Raw genomic sequence first — 25,523 nt, 5'->3', positions numbered from 1 at the left:
ATTTTATGGAGATGCCTTATCAAATGTAATGTCTGCCGTTTGTTGTAGCAGATATATTTACTCCATTTCCATTCTTTTAACAATGTCCCGAACTTGTGCAAACATCCTCATGGTTTGGGTACGACATCCACATTTAAATTATGCTACATGTAGTCAGCTTGAAGGATGGCAATTATTCAATGTTTGGACCAATAGACAGGGTTCCTTCTTCAAGAGCTATTTAAAAAATAAAATAATTATTGGTCCATTCTAACACATTACTGAAACAAATAAGAAGTGCAGTCAGGCTGACATGCTCAGTTGATGAAGACAAAGCACCATTTCCAGATGTATTAGTCTGATGTTTTATACGGAAATATGCAATGTGGTGGTGGCCAACTGTTGTGCCTGATCATCTCCAAAGTTAACACAAACATTGGAATAAGAACTGGGAGGAAATGTTCGAAGCAAAGGTCTCATTAAACAAAAAAGAACATTAAAACCATGAATCCAATATCCTTCATATATACATGTCCCATCAATCTTCATTAAAAAACTGACTTCACATTTTCCTTAGGAATTTAGGGGTCTTCACGTTATACCTCAATATCACACAGTAACTGTAAAACTATTATAGGCAATAAAGTGTTTGGGATTACCACTCTCAGTTTACTTCCACAAAGGGTGCTTGAAAAAAAAAACTTTATTGTGTTGTGAATAATAATAAAGTTGTGCAACATGATCAAAATAAAAATAATAACATGTATACTGAGGCATGTCCTTAAGTCAATATCAAGGTACATAGAACAGTATTCAGAAAAGTTTGGTTTGAAAGCCAATGAATCCATACAACAAACCACAGCCATTAAGGCAAAATAAAATACAATGAGTTCAAGTTCTTAAGTGCAAAATAAAAAAGGAAAGAGAAAAATACCACCCGAACAACTACCTCCTCCAATTCCTTGAGCAGTTCATAAGAAACAACATCGAACAGCAAAAACAACAAGTGGCAATGTTCACAAAAAATATATAATTGTGTCAGTGCTGGAAATAAAAAGTGTCATTCTGTGATATTTTGTGATGTGAAAGCTGAACCATCCCACCTTTTCACAAACCTACATATATGAAGTAAACATTAGGCCCATTCAGAAAATATGTCCAAAGCTCCCAAGGCCATTTAGCATAACAAATGTTTTACTGGTGGTATATATAGTAAAACAAGAATAGTGGCACAAGTAAAAAGGACAAATAATCCAGTATGTCACTTTCTCGTAACCATCAATGTTCCGGTGGTTTTTATTACTTCAGTAATAATGTTGATATTAACAAGATTAACCTTTGCTTTTAGGTGGTGGAGCCGACAGAATCAGAGTGGAAGGTGATGTATCCCTTGGACGACGTTGAGGGTGTGCTTACATAACTGTTTGTGCTCACTTTACTCTCACCCTTGCTCAGGTGCTTCTGATGCCCCCAGTCAGCTCCAGCCTCAGGCCTGGCTCCACCGCCTGTCCTGGGCCTACAGGCAGAGCGCCCTGGAGTCTGCTGGCTGCGCCCGGGTGGGCCCACTTCACACTGCTGCTTCACGTCTCGCACACGCTCCCGGCCGCCTTTGCCAGAGCCACAGGCCCCAGGGCTACAATGAGTTCGGATCTTTCCAGAAGGCCTGTCTGGTTTGGGGGAAGCCTCGGGCGTGTTGCCCCGACTGCTACTCCTTTTGTGTTCTGAGAGCCGCCTGAGCGCTTGAGGCTCACGCTCAAAGTCTGTGAGCGGGAAGTGTGGCAGGATGACTGTGTGCTGATCATACACATTTGGGATAAGGGAGATGGTGGATGTGCGCCGTGGGCTCTTCCTCGGGCTCGGTAGCGGTGTCTCATCTATAAAGTTGATCACCTCATCGCGGCTAAAACACCGCAGTTCGTCCTCGTAGTGCTCCCCGCCACAAACCACGCGTGGCAGGTGCTTGAGGGTGTGCATATTTTCCTCAGAGCGCCGCCGCTTGCGATGCGGGTGATGGTGATGGTGGCTCTCCTCGTGGTAGAAGACCAGGCTGCTCCTGCGCCTCTCGCGGCGCGGTAAGGTGGAGCTGTAGTGGGCAGTCACTATCATGTCCTCGGTGGAGCCCCATCGGTGAAGGTATGAGGGGATCTGGTCGCTGGTCCACATGTCGGTTTCGTCGTGGGAGAATCTTCTTGTAGGGGGCACCTGAACGCAACACACAGATCAAACCCTTCAGTGTCCAAATAACGAGGCCATTCATTCAAGTACAGCAAAACAAAACCATTAAGCACTGTGGCAGTGCTCATTGTAAACATTACGATGGATATTATCAATACACGTACGTTACCAATTAAAACAGATTTTACATGTAGGTTTCTTTGAGCTTATGTGGCTGCCAATGCCACTGCGATACTATACTGCAATTTTAGTAATAACACTGATCTGTAATAGTCCCAATTAACTGCTTTATGTAAATATTTAGGTTGATGACATTGAGCTCAATGCTCTTTTTCAGGTAAGTATCAAAATTCATTCTCCTTTGGTACATTGATTCAGCTGTAGTGCAACACAATAAGTCGTGTCCAAGATGATAAGTGCCACTTTAACTTGTTTTCTTTTTATGAATCACTCAGACATGTATGAACATTTTAACAGACATCAACATGGTTATCACGGATCTAGTATTCACCTCCATTATTTGGAGATGAAAACTGAAAAAGATGATTGTTCCCTACATGTTATACTCACATTCCATTCTGCTCTGACAACTATGCAAGAGAGAGAGGATTTGTCAAGGTGACGTCAAGAGCCACAAGATTGATATCAGCCTGCCCCCCTGTGGTGGGTTTTAGTAAATACAGAGAAATGAGACAGCAGACGATACAGTAGCATCGAGTGTGTAAGGTGAAAGGGCTGAACAGCAGAGGGCAGCACAAGCATAAGAATGAATTCAGATGCATGATGAAGAAAGACAGAGACTTGCACAACAAGCTAATAAAGCCAAAGAGGCTTTATTCTGCAATCAAACCATGTGAGAAGGGAAATTCTCAAATGGATGTTCTATTCCTTTGATTGATGAAGGATTGAATGGGCTTTGTTTGTTCATGGTCTAATTAGACCTTCACCTTTCTTGCAGCAAAAAGATTATGTGACACAGTTTAGCATGTCGTCTTTTAACTAAAATTTAAAAAAGCACCTTATTTGATTCACCATCACACGTATAGAGCCAAGAATAACATCGTTAAATATTACTTTACGATCCAAATAATCTTCTAAATCTAATGACGAGGTGTATCGGACACAAAAACAATGGATGAAGTAATGATTTGGTCTGATGAAATGATACTACTACTGTATACATCTCTGTTTCCAGGCTTTGTAAAATGTCAAACTAAATCCAATTTAAATCATTGCTCTTTAAAACGTCCATTCGATTGTTGGACATCCGCGGTGTAATACCATTTTAATATATACATATATACATATATACATATATATATATATATATATATATATATATATATATATATATATATATATATATATATACATATATATATATATATATATACATATATATATATATATATACATATATATATATATATATATATATGTATATATATATATATACATATATATATATATATATATATATATATATATATATATATAGATAGATATAGATATATACAAAATATTTATGTATATATTTCAATTAGTAAATTTGTCAAGTAAATGTAGACTGCTTTAGCTGCAGGCTGTACTGAGAAAACTGAAGCCCTCGTTCAGTTGTTTTCTGACAAAGATGACACAGTATGAAGATGCTTTGTTAAAAGTTAATATTGTGTGGGTTGCATTAGTTGATTCTAAAGTTAAATATCATCACTACAGCCTTCCAGGCCAAGTCAAGCAAGATATTCATCATCATCACTGCGTTAAATAAATAATTGTCATGAAAAAGTATCCAATGTTGGATTGTGGGCTACAACTTTCAGCGTGAAGTCAGTATTGGAACCAACGCAGAAAACATGGTTTTGTTGAATTGACCTAGAAGGCTGCATGTTGGGAAAGAACATTTTGGCATAAATGCAGGCTGAAAAGGAGCATTTCACAGCTCTGCATCTGACTGGGATGGATGTCCGATCCAATGGACACAATGCTTTTGGGTAGAACATGCGCAAATGTTTTTAGTGCTTTCATGAAACCTTGAGGGACTCCTGAAATGTAGAAGGTAAGTCAGTTAAGTTAAGCTCTTACCCTCTCACAAAATAAAAATGGAGTTAATTGCATGTAGGCCTTTGGCTAGGACACACTATAGTTGATAAATGAATCTAACATGTTGATGGGACTGTCGATGGTCATATTTACCAAACATTAGTCAGAGTGTATTTTTGATTCACGTAAAATAAACAAAGAAATCTGTGGCATATCTGGTAAAGATAGCATCACAAAATGTCTGATGATTCTAACAAGATATTGTAAAGGCCCATAAGGCCACTTCACCATGCACAGTGTCATTTTAAAATAGTTCAATTGATCAAGTAAAATAAATGAAGAAAATTAATAAAAAAATATACCTGCAAATACTGCATTTTATCTTCCTGATGTTCCCTCAATGGATACCCTTGCAGAACCCCCCTTTCTAAGGTTGAGAACTCATACTTGGCATTACGGTCTACCGTCACGATTTCAGGCGCCGAGCTATAGTCATATGGTCTGTCATATATTAAGTCGGCATGAATTCCTCCATCTTGGCTGTTTTCTGCAAAGTGCAGAAAAGCACGAACGTCAGGATTAGAGAGCAACGATCTCAAACAAGACAGACAGACAGACAGACAGACAGACGAATAGATAAGAGAGACAAGTTCAATTGTTCTTAGTTTTGTTGATTTAGACTATGGGATTGCTCTGGAATATGAGGTTTATATTAAAAAAAGGTTGCTACAAAAATTAACAATAATTAAATATAAATGTATAGTAAGGGCATTTTAAAAAGCTCTAGATGGGTGCTAATTCAGAAACCATGCCAAATAGCTGCATTGAGAATCTTTAAAGCTACAAGGCTTACACTTACACAAAGTGTTCTGAGTATATAAAGAAAGTTTATTTTCCCAATGACTGCATTCATGTTCATTATAGATCAATTGGAGATGAGTGTAAAATGCTGATCTTGAGGAAAATGTTGGCCAAAAAGATGAAAGATGAAAGTAGCTGTTTGCACAGGCAGCTTGGCATGCAAGTCAGTAGCTTCGGGAAAACGGGAAACAATCCTTATACATACAACTGTGATGAGTTATACATGGCAAGCCCTCTGGAAAAAAGCAGAGAACTGGCAGTGTTAATTATCACACAGAGTATGGCCTGCCCTGTGTTGCTCAATGGCTCCTACTCCTAGCAGTTATCAGGGAGGATGTGGAGAGGGAGAGGATCAACAGGTTTGGAGGGTTAAAAACAGGAGAGAGGGGTTCAGATTGGGTTGAGTTTAAACAGTTGTAATAGAAGAAAAAAAATGCTTCATACGTTTTGAATAAATTGAGGAGATCTGGTCAGGGGTGCACTGCACACGCCTTTCTATGATTATCATGTGACCTGATTCTGCAAACAAATTTTGTTGAAGTGTCTTTGATTCCTAGCATTTTTAGCCTACCATCATTCTCTTTTTATCTTGTATTCATATATCTACTAAGTGCAGTTTAATTCAGACTTCTGCCTTAAAATATATACTATTTTTCTCTCAAAGTCAAAAGGATCGGACTATTAGATGGGTAGTCCACCTCACAGAAAGAAAAATGAATTAAAACAAATAAAATATTAACAAAAAATCTGTTGTGTTTTAAGAAAAAGACTTGGGTGCAACCCTTTGTGACTTGAAGGAAATATGACCATCATAATGAGATGAAAGTGCGTTTCAGCTCACTCTGGTTCCGAACATATGAACCATTTATGTGATGGTCCTCTCATGCGGTGGCATTTTGGAGGAAGATTGTGCAGTTTAAACACACTAGATTGAAAAAGAAAAAAGTGCTGCAGGGTAAATATGTCCTTCCCCAGCAATATTTTTGTAACAACAACAATCTCATAGCATGGTAAAGTAAAGCATTCTATAAAGTACACAACACAAACAAAAACACAGAAAAATATATTTTAGTGCAGAAAGTTATGTTAAACAGACACTTGTCACTTCAGTTTCATCTCCTGACAACAAAGGTCACACAATAGGTCACATGATAATATTTGACCACTGATTTCAAAACTCAACAACATGTAAATTACAAATGACATTTTAAAATAATTAAATAAAACTATATGTACACTTATTGATTTAAGAAACATGTACAGACAGCCTAACCTATGATCGCTATTGTAAACGGTCATAACTAAAATGGTAAAAACTACTTTACTTCTAAATAGACATGGTTATTTTTATGATTTCTGATAGCCCAGGGTAAAAAATGTCCATATTTCTCACAAAACAGGTTAAATAAACCTCTCAACCACATTTTTAGAATGATCAATCCTAATATTTAGAGCTTTGGAGCAATTTCAAGGAATACAATATATTGGGGTCATTCTGCATCACAATTTAGAAACCAGTTCAGACCAATAATCAATGAGACCAACAGACTGTTTAATATTTTCATAACGAGTAATGAGTCGCATTACTGTTTCTAGAATCTGGTTGAACTGGATTGATCAGACTGGAACTAGGTGGCAGTAACAGACTCTAATTGCGTAGTTTAATACTTAGAACACCAAGCAGAGCCGTCACAGACGGTGAGGATTTGAAGCTTTGGTAATCATGGCCGCTCCGGAGTCAAGGAGCAATTTAAACCTGCATCATGAGGTAAAACCAGGAATATATTATCTTTATTAAAATATCTATTATTTGGGAACAAATTACTGACCCTGTGTAAACTAGAAAGGTGGCTTGTGATGAAAAAAATAAGTGTCAAAAGAGTCATAAACTCCCTCAACCTACCTTGGCTGTCTAAAGAACGACTCTGTATAGCTACTGCTATAGCTGTGTGTGTGCAGGGTTGAAATTGCCCACAGAAATATAAGTAAGACATATATTATGTTATTATTATTAATGTCACCTCCTGGGATTTCACAACATCAGTTATCTTCACACACTGAAGAAAAATAATATGCAGTAGTGCACCTTTTCTCTGCAACATGCTGAAAAGTGTATTGTTTCTCATCATAAATCTTTGCTGTTCATTGGCTTGAGTAGATGTTATCAGGTAAAATGTTTATGTGTATTATCATGACCACTGGATTCTCTGCCATAGTTTAACTAAAACATTTTATTATGAATTGCGGCATGTCTCAGTTGCTATTACATTAATGCAACTGTGATTGTTAATCACAAAAGGTGACCTCAAGGACAAGAGGTGGACATGTCTATCAAACATTAGGCTCTAAACTAAAGAGTTTTCAGCTTAACGCTAACCTCCGTTCCCTTCCTGCGATATTGTTGCCCTCAATTTCCCCAGTTCAACAATTCCCTATAGGCCGAGAAACAAAACCATTCAGGTTGATAAATCACATTGGCCTCTGCAATTCCTCTGACCAAAGATAGTCCAGAACACTTCTCTACACAAACTACTCCGTGTCCAAACACTGAATTCAGAAACTCATGAATCCTTTTTAACTCCAATTTGGATTTTGAAAACTCAAGCAAATTATCTGCAATTCCACGTTTTGAAAAACTGCAAAATGTTTAACCACCTTCGAGAATGCGGTCTTTGCTTTAACTGGACGATCTCTAATCTAGTCCACGCAGCTGTCTTAGTATCATCATCCTTATTCACATCATCAGGTGAAGAGGAGGGAAAAAAGAGGCACAGGACAGGAGGAAGGTTTCTGACAGTGTCTTACCCTCATCCACGTCGTCGTTGGACATGATGGCGACGCACTTCTCCCACACCATGCGGATGTCAGCCCGATAGCGGTCACAAGCCCAGAGGAACATGGGCAACAGGATGGACTGGGCAATGGAGCACCACAGCACACACAACACCATCCAGTTGTAGGAAAGCTCAAACTTCAGACTGGCGAAGCTCACCACCTGGGCAGGGTAAGCAAAGGGTTTCACTGAATGGTGAAGACTAGAATGATAAATATATCATAGGCTCATTAAAATCCATTCAGCAATATTCAGAGCACTCATAATAACATGGATTGGGTCTACAAAGCTAGTATTTATTTAATCAATACATACATTGACTAATTACTTTATAAATTGGTTGTATTGAGGTTTTCAGAAGACTTGGTTCAACTCCACTTCATTAAATGGGTACTACCATGTGCCTGGTCCCAACATTGACAACTAAATGTAACAGCTCTTACTTGCTGTTTTAAACAGCGTCCTCAGTAGTTCAGACACCAAACAGCATCAGAGCAAAGTAAGGGGCTTGACGCTTCTGATTTCTGCTGCTGTATTAAGTCCCGCTTAGAATAAAGACACTTTAACAAATTGACGTAAACATTTTTCCGGTTAGATGCACCCTGATCCAAATGACAGAACCTGCCCTTTATTGTATTTGACCAGTGGGAGATCCGCCGTGAGAAGGATCTGTGTTAAAACCATAAAGAGATACTTGCTCCAACACCACCCTCCGTTTAATTATATTCAAGCTCTCAGCAGACACTCGACTCAACACAAGATTGCAGAGTGTCCATTGTAAGAATAAAATACAAGTATAATCCCTCAGATCCGGTTCTATATATTAATATAGTAAATGCGTAATGGCAATAAACAACCAAACAAGAAGCCGACATACTGTTGTGATATACAGTAGACACATGAAGAAAAAATGGCCGTCATTTGTCCCCCTCATCACTTGAACTTGTGCTGCAACTAATGATTATTTACTTTTTCAGTTTATTATTCTTCAATCAATCATTTATTCAACGAAATGTTATGAATTAATGTAAATACATCACCACAAATTATTGAATTTAACTTACAATCATATAAAAGCAGAAAATCCTCAAAAAAGCAGAACATTCTCACATTTGTTAAGCGAGAATGCAGAAAAGACAATCGATTTTCAAAAAAGAAACTGGATCAGATGCATTCAGATTACTAGTTGGATGTTTGAGTCGCAGATATTGCATCTAATATTCATTCATTTCATCATCAGGCCCTGACCTGCTCCTTTAGTATGGAAAGGTGACCTTGGTGACCTTGGTCAGGTTATGACCACTTTTTACAACAAGCATGATAACTAAAATGAGTCAGGGGAGCAACATAGTGCATTATCTGATCGTTACAGAGTCTCACCCTCATATCTAATGTATTGCGCCAAGACACACTGATCAAATTGCTTCAGTCAAACTAATTAGCTCGGGTGTCACCTCCTCTGATCATATGTTGAACTCGAGCACTGGCCATATCTTCACAACATGACTTAATAAAGTTGTGAAGTCTCAAACAGATATGGATCTTGTTTGCGTATGGAGCGAAACCAATCTAAAAACTGCGAGGTAGACTACAGACTGTGGACAGAAGAGACGCTGGAGGCAAACACAGGTTTTATTTCTCTTAGAACACATCACCTGCTGATTTTCAACACACTTTCAGGCAGAAAGCATGAAAGTAATTACACAACACTCATTATAGCGTCAGAACATGTCTTAACACCTTACAACGGGTTACGAATCTAGAAAAATCTCGGTTATGATGATATTACAACTAATGTACTTTACACTAATGGGTAATTTTTTTTCCTTTGGGAGCTTATGAGTGGTGGAGTTTTATCAGTAGCTTTGTGTATTTTAACCTCTAAATGTAATTTCTTACAGCCCATAAATGGATAACAGGTCATTTAACAAAGTGGCATGTTTGAACTTGACAACGAGACTACAACAGGTAATTACATAACTATTACAGTTACCAATAGTTATATAACAAGTATTGCTGTTACATAAGTATAATTTATGGATTAATAAAACATTGGCCACCATTAAAGAGATACCTCAGAAGGGCTTTATTTTTTTAATAAAAGTGTTGGGAGTATAAGTGGTTTATCAACTCAGACACCATATCTTGAGTATATGGTCATATACATATGATACTTCTGCTTTTTAGCACACATAAGGTGGTGATTCTACTATGTTTCTCTTATTTATTCATCAGTATTTCTCTGTGTGATGCAATACATTTGCGTTACAGCTTTCGATGCATTTAAATAGCTCATTACATCAGGCAATGAAGACGGCTAGCTGAACTTCTGTTGTTTCTCTTACTGAAGTGGAAATATATCTTTCATCAGTACTATTCTAACGTCTCGGTTATGCACACACATAGAGACACATAATAGGATGTTGTAGTGTAAGTGATACATCACTGTCTTTTCAAATCAGCTTCCAGCTTATGAAGCAACACAAATGTAGTTTCCCCTCTGATTTTTACAAACTATATCGAGAGAGTTATTATATAAAGAAACAGGGGCAGTTCCAGTATATTTTATCGTTCACTGAAATTGACAAATTCATAAAAAGCATTTCCGAGTGTTTTGATTATTTTTTAACAACAAACAACAGCTGTGATGCCTAAAGACCTGTGAGCTCATCAGTACTGAGCAATTGCTCTTACCAGCAATAATTTAATAATTTAGTTCATTCAGTCTCTATATATTTTTTCACATTCCTTTTTGGTGCAAACGCTGATGCACTATATTCTCTGTAAAATCTCAACTACGGCCGTACGTGCTCCTTGTTGTAGGCCAAGGGCCAATTTTATGCAAAGCAGATTTTTAGAACGATGATGTCTTTTTTTAAGTTGATTGATAGCATGCTCTTGTTTATTATCTCTCACATGGCAACATGCCTTGGTGGTTTCGTGTGAAGTGTTTCAGCTCAATCATCGCTGGAACTAAAACAAACAAACAACCGTGCAATTAAAAACACTAAAGCTTGTTTCTCCTGTGATTAATGGAAAAGTAATAGTTATCTTGCTGTGTGCTTCATATTTTACATTAAAGGCTTGTGCAGATACTTTGTGCTGAAGTTTCTCAATTAAAACAGGTTTGCGTGACGTAAAAGGGTTTAAAAGGTACTATGAACAGATGGCTTATAAAGCTGATAAGAGAATAGAGGAAATGTGTTAAATCTAAACTGACGCTTTGACACCCATGATGTTCTCCTATTTAGAAGTAAAAACATAAACAAGTCAAATCTAAAACCTCAACCACTTATATCCACTTTTTAAATAATGTACACTGTAATCATTACACAAGAAGAGATTATTTGCTTGAATAAAAACTAAAGCTGTCGATGTTGATCTTCCATATGGAAAAACATGGCTCTAGCATGATGGCTTGCTTAAAGAAGACAGGATGGCTGGTTTGGCTGCATCATAATAAGCCTTGAGCCTTCCACAGGCTTTTAAGTCTGCATAGACAACCAATGAATTGACTCTTTTAAAAATGAATGTCACCCTAAGGGGGGATTTTGCAAACCAAATGGCGACGCATTGAAACAGAACTCGTTCCTTCTTCCCCCACTTACAATGCACTCAAAGGATCAGTTTCACTAGACAGTAGAGTGAAGGTAAACTATAGGCAATAAATGGATTTCATACAAATGTTGTAATATGAAACTAAATATCGTCTTCGATTTTGGATGGCATAACGTGTTGTCTTTTACTTCTTTTAAAGACTGCCATACAATATCTAACCATATCTAACCAATATCTAACCATACAATATCTAAGCAATGATGATATTAACATAAATGTGGATTATCTCCATATTAGTGTAGTTACACTCTGTTTTCAAAGCCTGGATTTCTCGAAACTGAGAGAGGACGTCTCCAGTGACCTGAACCTGGGACAGGTCTATGAGCTACACACAGGATGCAATAGGAAGGGATGAACCGTCAACATGTTTCTATGGTGTTGGCCAACATATTCTGCTCTTTATTATTATCATTGTTATTATAGACAGAATTAAATCAACTCCGCTTACTTCATCCAAAAGTATAAACTGTACATAAAGACACAACACACAAAGCCTGACTACTTGCTACCGCAGATGAGTAGAAACATGCGATAATGATTGTAAATATTAAAACAATATGCTATGATTACTGAGGTTCACGTGGACAAACTCCAACCTCAAACTGTTCTTTTCGCCTTAATGTTTAGTTTTCACCACCATCTCCCTCTCTCTCCAGTGCTAAATCATCAACATCCATCCTTCAAAGCAAACAGCCAAACCCTGCCATCAGCCAGATCTCACTACATGTTAGTGTGTTTCTTTACACACACCATCTGAAAAACTAATTAAATACTGTAATTACAAGTTCCTACTGTAAGTCATATTTCTGTTAATAATGTTATATTTGCATGTATAAAAATGCATTTGTTTTTCTTTTGTCACATGATATGATCAAACAGATATGTTTCTTGCAGCTGCTATGTTTGGTTGGTTTAGGAAATCCAGTTGCAACTTGGAGGGCAAGTGAACAACTTCTTTTTTACAATGCAGTGCCCGGGGAAAAATATATGTGTTGATCCAAATAGCCTGAAGAGTCTTTTAAAATTGTTTAACAGAGCCTATGGTCATAAAGAAAAGCTTTTATTTGGAATGTTTGATGCACCCTCAAACTGGTTGGTTCTTCGGGCGGGCTCCATCATTACCTGCAACTACGTTTAGGCGGTATACTCACCAGTATGGGGAAGCCAGTCAGGAAGTCGTAGATGAAGACGATTCCACTGATCAGGTAGGTGATCTGCAGTGATGTCTTGAGAGGCTCCGATCCATCAATGGATGATCTGCGCTTCCCCTGAGCGTCCTCCACCACTATGGTGGGGACGTTGAACTTGTTCTTGTCAGCCTTGTGGCCTGCCTGGATGGAGAAGGTCTGGAAGAGAGCGATACCGATGCAGATCACACCCATGGCCACACTGCCGCCTATCAGCAGCAGAAAGCATACGCCGAAGCCAAGACCAATCTCCTTCACAATGAATCGGCAGTCAGAGGTGTAGAAGCGGCGAATAGTGTCGTGCCAGCCCACAGCTGGAAGCGTGGACAGGATGAAGGAGACCATCCAGATGCCCATCACTGTGTGCACTGCCTGCTTCTTGGTGTTACTCAACCTGGAAGCAGAACAATATTTTAGCATAAACTAAGTCAAACTGCTGTCAGGCCTTTAAGAGAAATGGGCTTTGTTTTTTTTATCAGCTGTTAATGCCCTGTAGCTCATCAGAGTTTTATACTAGTGGACCTTGGTACTGATCTGAAATGTTTTATCACTTCTGTACAAAAGAGTGCAGGCGCTTGGACCAAAAATGCCAAAAGTGTAGGTTCCAAACTTTATACAAACTGCACAAATAGTCTAAGAAAACATTAAGTGCCCCAACTCAAACCATTTACATGTGTGTGAGAGCACTGTTATATTTTATATGGGAAAAAACAATATGTCTGACTGAGAAATTCAGTGGGAAGAGCCATAAATGAGCAAAACTACATCATAAATGTAGGAGATCTGCACCTGGAATATAAAAGCTGAAAAAGTACTATCCCACACATGCTTCACTCAAATAAACCGGAGTTGAATGGAGGGAAATCAAAGCTTTGATGTTGGCTAAAGATTGTGTTTCACGTCCCTCTGTCTATTTTGTCATCAAGGTCTATTTCAGTACGAAGGGATTTCCACATCCTCTCCCCTCCAAGTAATTGTTACAGTTGAGCAATTTGCTGATTGTGTTTGTCCTCTGGTAACAGCATACACACATCTAACAATATGACAGGCAGTTACTTGTGTTCTCATTGATAAAAAGGATTGTGCTATCCTTTTGCACCTTCAAGGAATCAGTCCCAACTCACACATGCCGATCCTTATTCAGCTTGTAGAATACATAGACACAATCTATTTGTATGGCTTTTGTCACCTCAGTCCCTTATTTATAAATTGGCCACCTTAAAAAATAGCTATAATAATTAGGGGCATGTAGGCAGTTTGCATAAATTATTTGTGTTGGGAAGTAAATTATCTGTTAAGGGCGAATTATGCTTCTGCAACCAGGCTGTTTTATAATATAAAATATATCAAAATATCAAATCGGCCATTTTGCGTGCGTCACCCCAAATTTCTGAATTTCTATCAGAAATTTGGGGTGACGCACGCAAGCACGCAAACACGCAAACACGCAAAATGGCCGATTTGACCACGCAAGGTCGGCCATGCGTGTCTTGCGTGCTTGCGTCTCTGCGTAAAACCGGAGTATAAATCGGCCTTGAGGTGTGAAATTTGCAGGAATAGTTTGGGCAGGAAAGCACATATCCTATTATATATTATAATAGGATATAATGTGTATATTATATTATACACATATCCTATCCTATCCTCTCATTAACATCCTCTAGAGAACTACTATAGAAGGCAGTCCTTACATAAAAAAAGCAAAATAAGCTTGTAAAATATGTGTAACTACTGATGCATTAGCTTACAAGAACTGACACTACAGAAATGGCTCAGAGAGGGCAGCAGTAGCCTCCATCTTTGCACTATGGATTTGTGCAAAGACAAGTAGGTCTTGTTGTCACTGTGAGTAATTATGCTAGCCTTTCCTGAATGTGCCTGGGGTGCACATGACGGGAAAGTTACGTCACCAAGCTGCTTGAATCTATTACCAGAGAGATAGCATTGCGAGGGGGAAAAGCTCCTAAGAGACAGTAAGCGCAGGATGATGAGAACAGCTGCCCAAGTACAAGGTTGGAATTCATAATTCAGTCCTTCGGTCTGTGTTAATGTCACAGACAAGGCAGCCATGCTACCTCAGCAGGGCAAACGTGAAGCGATTTAAATGAAAGATGAACAGCAATTACACGGTGCATCGCCTGAGATATCACTCCACCATATTATTGTTAAAAGTGACTTGGAAACATGAAGAAGAGCTGCTGAGAGGAAATACATTGCTTCCAGACAGAAGATGAGAGAAAATATAGTCAGATGAGGGAGAGAACAGCTGAGGGAGTTTTAAAAAAAAAAGCATTTGAGTAAAGCTTGATATCTGTGTGGGCATCAGCCAATAGTGACAGATGCGCAAGAAATATAGATAGTAAGATTGACCAAGGATTTAAAAGGAAGTTTGCATATCATATTTGAACATCTGCTTATCTTCAAAATTGGCAACACTGACTAGGCGGTTAGGCTGTGCATCTGCAGACCTATCAGAGCATCTGATGCCACAGGAAGTAAAATCACTCTTTGTTTTAATCAGTGGAGAAAGAGCAGTGTAACAGAATACTGATCTTCACCGCATGTACCATAGCATTATCTTCTGCTCCATTTCAATAACTCATATTGTAGCTTGTTTGTGTTGTGCCAACCTGAATTTTCAACGGTAGTTTTCCTACAAATGCATTCATGTGCAACTGATGATCTGAAATGACTCATGAATAACAAAGCCAAGACATCTGACGTGTACTTCAAGGTAAGATGTCGTCCTTCAGCTGTAAGTCACAAACTAGCAAATGATTATACGATGAGTATTCTTTTAGGTTTGTTGCTACACAGTTATTGTTATCATCATGTATCATTGCAGATAAAATGTGAAGATGACAAAGATATCATAAACCAAACTCCTGGTTTGTAAAACCAAAATTATATGTATATAACGACATAACCTTATTATTTTGTCATTTAATGTGCTTTTAATGTGAGTGTGATTTTCAAATAAAACTGCCTTAAAGAGCAGTTAAAGAGCTGTTTATGTGAACACAGACCAAAAAGAAGCAGCAATGATGTTCAGAACATCTGATTACATGTGAACCGCAGATGTCTTGGAAATCTAACGAGAGCAAAATGGTGTTAATGCAGACTGTTAATGTGATGTGAACCTTTTCTGTATTATTCAGTATTACTTAGTAATATCACTTGTTGTGAGAAGCCAAATGAAGCTGAAAGCTAGATCTGGCAGATGCTTAGTCTAGAGGGTTTTACATGGTGTTGCAAGCGTTGGCACTGGCAGGACATACGTTCCACCTAATCCTTTCACCTAAGCACCCCTCTCAAAAACTGAGGTAAACAGGCTGACAAGTGACACTAATATAAACTTCCTCTCGATCCCATTTGAGCAATCTGCTCAGAATCTACACAAGTAGTCCCAAATTTGCAGCTTGAAATGTCAGAAAGTGCTTATGTAAACCCTTGCAGCAGGTGAGAGTTTAAATGAAATTGTTTGAAAATGTATAACAAATTGATGATTGAATGTGTAAAAAGGCAAAGTACTGTAACCGCATCAGAATCTATAAAAATGTGCTCCTAGGCTCTGGCTTTGTACAACAATACTTAAGTACAGAATACACTGTGTAAATTAAGAATCTGAACAAGCGTAAACAACACTTTTTGAGCAATAGACAGTGTCTTTCTTACCTGTAGTTCACAGGCCAGCGTACCATCCACATGCGGTGATAGGACAGCGACGTGACGGAGAAGCAAGTGACCAGTGTGAGGGTGTAGAAGGTGGAGACAAACACCTTGCACAGCCCCTCGTTCCACTCATAGTTAGAGTGCTGACGGCGCAGTGTTATGACACAGTACATGGTGATGGGGATTGCCATGTTGAGGATGTGTGTGCCCGCAAGCGTGCAGATGAGGAACTCCAGTGGCTTCCACTTTTTCTGCTTGGCACTGACGCTAAGGATGCTCCAAGTGTTGGCCAGGATGGACACGCCCGAACAGACAAGCCAAGCCAGCGTGTTGGCGTTGATGACGTCATCCTTCATGGTGGTCATCTCATCCACCATGTTGGAGTGGGGCAGAGCGGAGCCAAAGGGTCCGCAAGGAACTGTTAGCAAGAGCAGGTACACAAGAGGAGAAGGAGGAGGTGGTGACGGGCAGGAGGGGATGCAGGACGTCGGGCAAGGCAGGCATCCTATCTGGGTGGGCGTGCACTCTCCATGGGAGCACCACAGCAGGGAAAGGACATGGTGGAGGTGCGGATTGCACAGCGGATTGTTAGAGGGGGAGGATGAAAGAGCCGGGCCAGTTCCCTCACAAGCCTGAGGACGGAGAGAAGATAAGATGTCACAGGGTAATCAGAGACAGAGGATGTAAAGAAAATGATATGAGCCAGTCCAATTCTAAGTAATCCTTCATCAGACATGATCCCTCATCTCAGTGAACTAAAAGGGTTAATTGCAACAGTTATGCACATGTCATCTGATGAAGAACAGTTTCAGTCAGCAGAGCTTATTTTATTTTTATGTTTTAATTCTGCAAGTTATATGACAATAGTATAAAGATATGGTCATTTGCAATTGCTATTTTCTACTGAATGGAGGCATGATGGGAACACTTTGCATGTGATGCCACTGACATAAATATCCATTTATACCAAAATCCTCAAAAAAAAAACCAGAAACAAACAACACGCAATGGGATTGCCTTAAAATTATTACCATTTTGTAAAGCTTACAGCTGAAACAATTTGTCAATTAATTAATCTAATTGTCAATTAAAACAAATGAGGTGACGATAACTTTAATAATCAATTAACTGTGTCATACATCAAGCAAAAATACATAAAACATCCTTTAGTTCCAGTTCATTAGTTGTTTAGATCTGCTGCTTAATATATCAGTCCATGAAGAACATAATTATTGGCACACATACAAGTGTTATGTTTTGTTGATGCTGTCGGAGAGGTGTTGATTCAACTCTTAAGTATTTTTGAGGCAACAGTTTGTCGTGTGAATGATCAGGGATTTGTTATATTGTAAGATCCACATCCATACCCATTAAAAAATAGGGACATAACACCACTGAATCGCATGCGATCCTGTTACAAGGAGTCATTGAAGGAACGAGCGAGAAAAAAAAGCTTGCTACAGTTTTGGTCAGTCTTTAGGGCTATTTCTAGCATAACAACTTCAGCCAGAGAATAATCAACACAGGATGACTTTGGTTCCCCTACTGTGGAGTGAAAAGTGCTTGGCACTGCTAGAGCGTGTTGTCACATCTATTTCCTGTCTTTTGGCTTGTCCAAACACTGATGTGCTTTGGGCAAGACCCCAAAGAGGGGACACTGGAAATGACACGAACCACATCATCATCACCCTGCTCTCACTGCCACTGAGCTGATCCTCTCACACTTCCCGCCAATGACACCTCAAACGTCTGTCAGCAGGAGGTTATGAAGCAGCATCTACCAAATTACTCAGGACCCACGGAACCATATAAATCAGGAGGTCATCCTGCAACCACATGATGAAATATTAAGTTTGTTTCAGAAGGAACTACAAATTTACACAAAAGCACCTTAACTTACAGGATTTAATTACTAGACCCAGGGAGAACGACAAGCTAAAATATGGCACAATTTGTTAGGAATGGACTAATGCTACTGAACACAAGTACCACAGTAAAATATTATATCTGAAGCTTCAGCAGTGTTTTATGGTCAATTTATCTTTTTCCTCTTCTTTTGTGTTCTAAACACTCTGTCATGTAAGACCATCTGTTTCAATTTAAAAGAGATTAAGTGTGTTGTGATCCCCCTGGTGTCAACGGTCTAATAAAGAAGATCCTAGTGTCTATGTGACTTTTATCTCTACATTGTGGGTGATGTTGCAGTGGGATTTTAGACAATTTAAATACATAGATTAAAAAAGAAGATAATAACAAGTCACTGTGGAAATGATAGATAGCTGAAGTAAACACTGAATGTAACCAACCTTTTCAACAGCTTGTGTGGAAACTGAGGATAAGTATATCCAAGTATTCATCACATGACTGTATGCAAAAGGGTCTCTTGTGTGACAAACACACAGATAATTAGTAGTAGTAGAATGATTACTCTTTCAGCTCATTGTTTTCATCTTCCTGCTTTCATCTGTTCTTCTAGAGGAGTTCATAAATGTCTCATAAAACCTCTTGCAGCCACAGAGAGAAGCTATAGCCCACTTAACTAATAATTTGTTCCCTTACCATGATACTCTCTATCTATTTATCTATACGCCAAAAATGTACCTTTCTCCTTATCCAGCTGTGTCTATAATTCAGCCCCCAAGCAAGAGAGCAGCTGCTTGGGTGACTCATGAGGCTCAAGAGGAACAATGGCAGCTTTTCATTAATAAAATAAATTGCAGGACAGGGTACAAAGGTTACTCCAGAATTTTTACAAGAAACTACTGGTTTTCTACCTCTGGGAACAACTGTAGGTGCCGTGGAGATTTAAAACAAACAATACATGGTATTTCTAACGGCTAACTTTGATGGTCGAGTCACTCTCTGCGTAAGTTTGAGCTATTCACTGTTCGCATAACACAGCAACAAGATGTATCGAGTGACATTATGTGTTACTCTTTACGATACAAGACGCCACTGAGAATGAGCCCAATTCTCAAGCATCTTTTAGTTTAAGCACATTCATGCTTGGTGAAATCATTCATCATGCGGACCGACATGGAAGTAGGCCAGTCAGTGTCATCTAGCAGCACCGAACCAGACCGGAACTTGCGATAAAGGTTGATAAATATTCCCCTTATCACTGTGCTGTGCTGCCTTCAGAAATGAAAAATGCAGACACACTTAATCATGTCTACAATGTGGGTAAACTCTGCAATACTAGACTGCAAACTAGATAAGAGAAAATAAACTTCCCCACATTCCTCTCTTGTGTAAGTCAGATGGAAAAAAAACGAAAATAGCTGGCAACTAAAATATAAAACTGTAGTGACACAAACTCATAATAAATCCAAAAATCATCTACGATTGAGGTTATTCATAGGATATTGGCCTGAAATCAACAATCAGCAGATTGGAATACTAAATATTAGGTTTGCTTTGTGTGTTTATGTTTGTTTATGTGTTAACTGCTCTTCCTGTTAGAGAAGAAAACATAGATGAGGAGAAGTTAAAACATCTATTCTGTTCATAAAATGGACTGAAGGCCATATGAACATGAATATGAACATATGGGTTCAGAAATACGACTCAGAAAATTAAAGATTAAGAGTGCGATATCTCCCCTGGACTAAGTGTTTGGCTCAATACCTCACATCCAAATGTGAGTCAGCCCATTTGTGGAGTTTAAGTTGATGGTTTAAGGTTTCACAGACACAATCTTACTCTTAAGATTGGTGAGGTATTTTCTCGATGACAAGTCTCCAGGCTTAAAGCTAAACAGTTCACTGTATATTGTGTTACAACAGTTGCAGTAATGTTTGGTGTAAAAAAGAGCAAATAATGTAAATACCATCAGTAACAATCAAGAAGATTTTGTTGAGAATGAGTGACACTAAAGAGCCTATGCAGTTCGCTCATTACTAACCCTCATTAGTAACCCTTCAAAGACTTTGAGGCACAAACACTCTGTTGTTTAACCTTTTATGTTTTTGTTCAACTGAAGGTTTCTGGATCATAATCAACTGCTCAGTTGCATCTTCTTCATTTTCTTCTTCACTTTCTCCTATCTCCAGCATATTCTGAGCAGACTTTACGAAGAAAAAACAACTGTTTATGGTTAACTGTCAAAACAGGATGTGTAGCAACTTTTGCACAAGTGTTAGACATAACATCTGGATGGAAATCCGGTTAAATTAATCTATTCTGAATTAAATTATACTTAATTACAAAAAAGCACGTCATATTTCAAACTGCGTTGGCACTTCTTATACTTTAAGCACATCATATTAGTTGAGGTAGTAGTGGTGGTATAATGTACGTCACAGATGTATTAGTGATAGTTACAGGAATAACACTGGTTATAGTAGTTGAAGCACTGGTTGTATTTTAACACGTCACTGATACGCTTTCTATCCATAGTGGAAGTAGCAGCGCCATCACCCACAATCCCCTGGGCTTCCCAGTCAAATCTGTCTTCTACACAGGGGAAATCAGCACTGACAATTACACAAGGCTGTAAAGACTTTCTCTCTCTAGCATGGAGATGTTGAATGTGAACAGTGTGGCACAGATTCATTGAGGAAGATTAGGAAACAGAAATGTGTCATAGTAGCTTCAACAGTCTTTGACTAATTAATCATTTGGCACTTTTCTTAATCTATATGAACTGTTTGAATTTAGATGTGAAGACTTGCTTAAAAGCAAAAAGGTATGGTAAATAATTTCAACCTAAGTAAATTTGCTTTGGAACAAGAAATAACGGATTTTTGCCATTAAACAATACTTGTGTCTTTACTTATAATAACATCAACAGAGCTAAAGACTTTGTTCCAAAAGAAAAATCAAAATGGTAAAAAAAAAAAAAAAACACACAAAGGGACTGCTGTCCTGTGTGTAGTATAGTGCTTCTGACCCCATTGTTTCAGTATATGATATTTTGAGATTGTTTCGATACAGATTACTCAGCATTGCTCGTTTCATTCCTAGACACAGTATAATAATTCCCTACAACGATGTATACGTCAGTGGAAACATAAATGGCAGTCTGTTTGCACAAACGCATTTGCAGGAATACCATCAGCGTAAAGGGCTGATGAAAACTGCTGTGTAGGGAACAGAGTGTTTCTTCTCCTGGATGGCTTACCACTTGGCACATTAGTCACATTTTGAACTGCAGGGGGAAAAAAATGTCACTCTTCATCTCAAACCACAAAAAGCTGAGATACAGAGAGGAAGAGACAAGTGTGCCGAGACCGACTTTGGCAGGCATAAAGAAGCATGTATCTATTAAAACAAAGGCCAAAATGGTTGATGGTGTGTCTGAACGAGATCAGACCAATTATTACATGTAAACCTGTTCCAGGGAACATAATGATTTACAAATCTTTATCTAGCCACGTTCATCAGCACAAAGGGAAAGCTGCATGTTTAATCCTGACCCTCATCTCTCAGCTTCCAATTGGCTGGAGCTGGACTTTAGTGGGCGAAAGGAGTGGACTTCATAAGCTCCCCGTTGACAGGTGGGATGCATGGTCTTATTGCCCGACCAGCAACTCATTCCCGGAGCTGTCAGAGAGGAATATACTCGGTCCTGGGAGGCTGCCCAGCTTTCCCCAGAGCACAGTCTGAGTGTTAAATATTACGTCGCTGATGCTTACACATGACAGGTGCTTTACTTTGGAAGTCAAGTCAGCAGGTAAGCTTTTTTTGCAGCAGCACCCTGCTTCACATGTACACAGTCACAGAGACTCGTGCTAGGGAGCTAGCTGCCCAATACGGGTGCAGTCCTACAGCTTGTGCCTTACGCGGGTAATGTCAGGGCAAGTCACTCGTTTCCCTGCCCCACTTAAAGGCAATTACACAACGTCTAGTGTTAAAAAGGTACTAGACCTATAAGCCAACAACATCGTGCAATATTTAGCTATAATTATTATCTAGCTGTAATCCCTTTGTTGACTTATGTTACGGTAACTGCTCTGTAATATTATTGTTTGTTTATGTTTCTAAATAATGGAAGTTTGTACTGAGCAGCCTACGAGGATCTTATTAAGTGAGAAAAACTAATCCATAGATTATAACTCGTAGGCGATTTGAGGGGGTTTGTTCTTCCCCTTGTGAGCAAAATTCACACAATGCATCTCCCTTGTTAACCTGCCATCCACCCTTTTTCTCAGCTAGATGCAGAGAGAATGCAGAGTTTCTTGAATATGCTGGTCTATTCTGCCTAACTCATTGATCCTTTATCTGACAGAGGTTTGTGCAAGTTAGGCTCTGAGATATCAGAGGCCTGACCGCTGTGATAAATTCACAGAGCTGCAATTGTTTTCTCACTCGATGCCGGTGAACAAAACAAACCACGATCCCCCTTGTGTAAAATTAACAACCAGTTATAAATCTACGTATTATAAACAGGCAATTTTCTAGTCCCAAACCCACATGTTTTGGGACTTATGCTAAAATATTGATCAGGTAATCGTTATGATCAACACATTTAGCCTGATTAAGTCTAACACTAACTCTGAAGTCTACTGTAGATTTTCATTTGTATGTTAAGGGACAGAACTGTTAAAGAATTTTAAGCAACTTCCAATAAGGTCTAATTGTAGTTGACTTTGCAGTGTTAATGGCGGTTGTGATTTTATGGATCAACATGTGATTTAACTGAAATATTTGGTCTTAAACATTTTCAGCCAGGAGAAATCCCTCACGTCTGAACACAAGATCTCACGTAGAGATTTTATGGAAAGATAGCCTCGGCTGGCACTGGCTCAGAGGAATAAAAATTAATACTTTTTACTCATATTGAAAAGAATATAGGGAATGAGAAATTTAACATTATTATCCTCATTTTCATTGAAATGCTAATATAATAATATGATTATAATTGGATTTTAGCAGGATCTGTTCCAAGCAAAGATATTTTCTTAAGTCTATAGAATATTAGGTGTAGGCCAGGACATCTATGCAACACAACAATATATAATTTAAAATTGTATTTTGACACACATTTTCACCATTAATAAATTATTAGAAAATTAGTAGGCCATATTGAGATTTCCATAAACTGAATCGTTCAGCCCTAGTGAGATCACGAGCCTGTTTAAAATGCACAGTTACTGAGTACGGGCTGCGTGCATTTCTCTGCAGCTTGAGCAGTTAGACACTTTCACAGTATTTATACATCCCCTATCGGAATGTATCAGCAGTTAAGTCAAGGACATTATTATAACATTGAGAATGTTAACACACATAATGTTTTTACAAAACAAAAAATTTTATTTCTCATTTATTTTCTAATTTGTACAATTAGTTTAGTTCAACAACTTGCTTAGGCCAGCAGCCAATTTAGGTATACTTGTCTCTTCCTCAAGGCGATGGTGTCGCCCACAAAATGCTGGCGAAGAGCTCTCTCTCTCTCACCCCATGAGGAATGACAACGGCTCTCAGAGGGCAATACACCATCAATCTTACTCATCTCCAGTGAACGCTCATTATCGAGTTATCGATAGTCCAGGAGAGGTTCCTCCTGGCGTGACAAATGATCAGCAGGACCGGCTTTAACCAACTGTTTAACAAAAAGAAGATACCGCTGTTAAACAAAAGGGAGTCACCTCTTTAGGAACCAGACGGCTGATATTTGTGACCTCATTTTTTACAAAGTTCACATTAAGGATACTTTGTCACAAACGGAGATAACAGAGTTATAACAGGAGGGGAAAAGTTAATCAAGTAAAAAAATAAAATAATGATTGCATCCTTTATAGTCTTTATTGTTCACATCCGTGATTGGCCGGGGGTAATTTCCAAGAGTGCTTTCCTACTCTACTATTTTTCTATCAGTCTACCTCTGTCATTATTATACAGTGGGGTTTTAATTAACAGTGCACATGTACCAAAACCTAAAATAAGTCTGAATGAAACTATGCTTAATTAAGATCCGTCAAGATCTTCGTCGGTCCCCTCTCAGTGTGTTCACACTGAGCTCTAAACCCAAAGGAGGAAGCAAAGCAGAGGATTACAAACTTTGAAAAACAGCCAGAAGTGAACAGCTAAACTTTTAAGCAAAAATGTGGCCTTTCTACCTCAGCCAAGATCCTGAGGACCAGGACCAGCTCTGCTGGTGTATCAGCAGTCCTAGTGTTGTTCACGGCCATAAAGTAAACATAGCTCATCTAGCTAGCTAACAGTGGCTGTCTTCCTTTTCTTCGTTTTCCCGCATTTTCTCAAGTTATATTTGAGGCTGCTCGCGCATGTCGGTGCGCGACCACAATACTGCACTGCCACCCACTGGGCACATATTGTATAACACACCATAGAAATAAAATGAAAGAAAATCAAAACAAACAAAATGTGACCATACATTTGTGTGCGTCACACGCTCCCGGACAAAATAAAAATGGCTCCTGATAACAAATCTTATTTAAACAATACCACAAAACCGTTCTTTTAACCAATTTAACACTCTAATGTTGATATAGGTGATTTAAGGCAACTGTGTTTCAAAAAGGTCAAGGTGTGTGCGTGTATGTGCGTGTGTGCGTGTGTGTGCGTGTGTGTGTGCTCTTCAGTGTAGGTAAACAGGAACTGAATATGGCATTACTGGGGTGTAAGGCATGGCCTGGTATGTCAGTGCCTGATGAGGTATTTCGTACGATGCCTGGTAATATGTTGGACATATGTCAATATCCGTGTCGGCCTTCTGTCTCGTGTGGACTTCCTGACTGGTTCACTCTCTTCGTCAATTGTTTCAGAGCTAACAGCTCCGTCACATTCATCTGTGCTGGGTCTAGTTCCCTCATGCTCATACTCCACGAAATTGCCACATAAGCAATGTCTTGTTTCTCTGCAGCGTGACTACCTTCCCACGTTGCAGATACTGTTTCCTTGGACAATTCCTCGGTGCACACAACCACATACCTGTCAATGTCCAGTGGCAGTCGGGATAGGGTGTCAGCATCAACATTGATCTTCCCTGGTCGGTACCTGATATCAAATCAGAAGTCTGCAAGTTCTCCTTCCCATCGGTGACCAACGGCGCTTAGTTTAGCTGTGCGTGTGTGGTAAGTGGGACATTTAACTGGAGGAGTTTATTGTACATCTCCTTATAACTGGACAGTAACTTCTGCATATGAGGTTCATGGGTACCCATATTAGCAGTGTCTGTGTCAGTTTGTGTGTGT

General features: G+C 38.9%; 1 protein-coding gene across 2 annotated transcripts; it reads right to left on the bottom strand.

The window, feature by feature from the left end:
* Positions 1 to 663: 663 nt before the first annotated feature.
* Positions 664 to 24,542, bottom strand: LOC137800403 (probable G-protein coupled receptor 153). Of its 2 annotated transcripts, XM_068597582.1 has the most exons (7): positions 24,426 to 24,542; positions 16,369 to 16,997; positions 12,658 to 13,087; positions 7,861 to 8,050; positions 5,261 to 5,290; positions 2,725 to 2,744; positions 664 to 2,181 (listed from the first exon to the last, which is right to left on the bottom strand). In XM_068597582.1, the coding sequence occupies exons 1-7, from the start codon at positions 24,513 to 24,515 to the stop codon at positions 1,324 to 1,326; spliced, it is 2,247 nt and encodes a 748-aa protein (XP_068453683.1). In that variant the 5' UTR covers positions 24,516 to 24,542; the 3' UTR covers positions 664 to 1,323. The 2 variants fall into 2 exon arrangements, with proteins under 2 accessions (XP_068453683.1, XP_068453684.1); XM_068597583.1 differs by lacking the exon at positions 5,261 to 5,290.
* Between the last annotated feature and the right edge of the window lie 981 nt (positions 24,543 to 25,523).

Source organism: Clinocottus analis, unplaced genomic scaffold (genome assembly GCF_023055335.1).
Source record: "Clinocottus analis isolate CAN_PGR_092001 unplaced genomic scaffold, fCliAna1.0.p SCAF_4, whole genome shotgun sequence".
Taxonomy (NCBI): domain Eukaryota; kingdom Metazoa; phylum Chordata; class Actinopteri; order Perciformes; family Cottidae; genus Clinocottus; species Clinocottus analis.
Note: the sequence above shows the minus strand (reverse complement) of the source record. Positions and strands in the feature narration are given on the sequence as shown.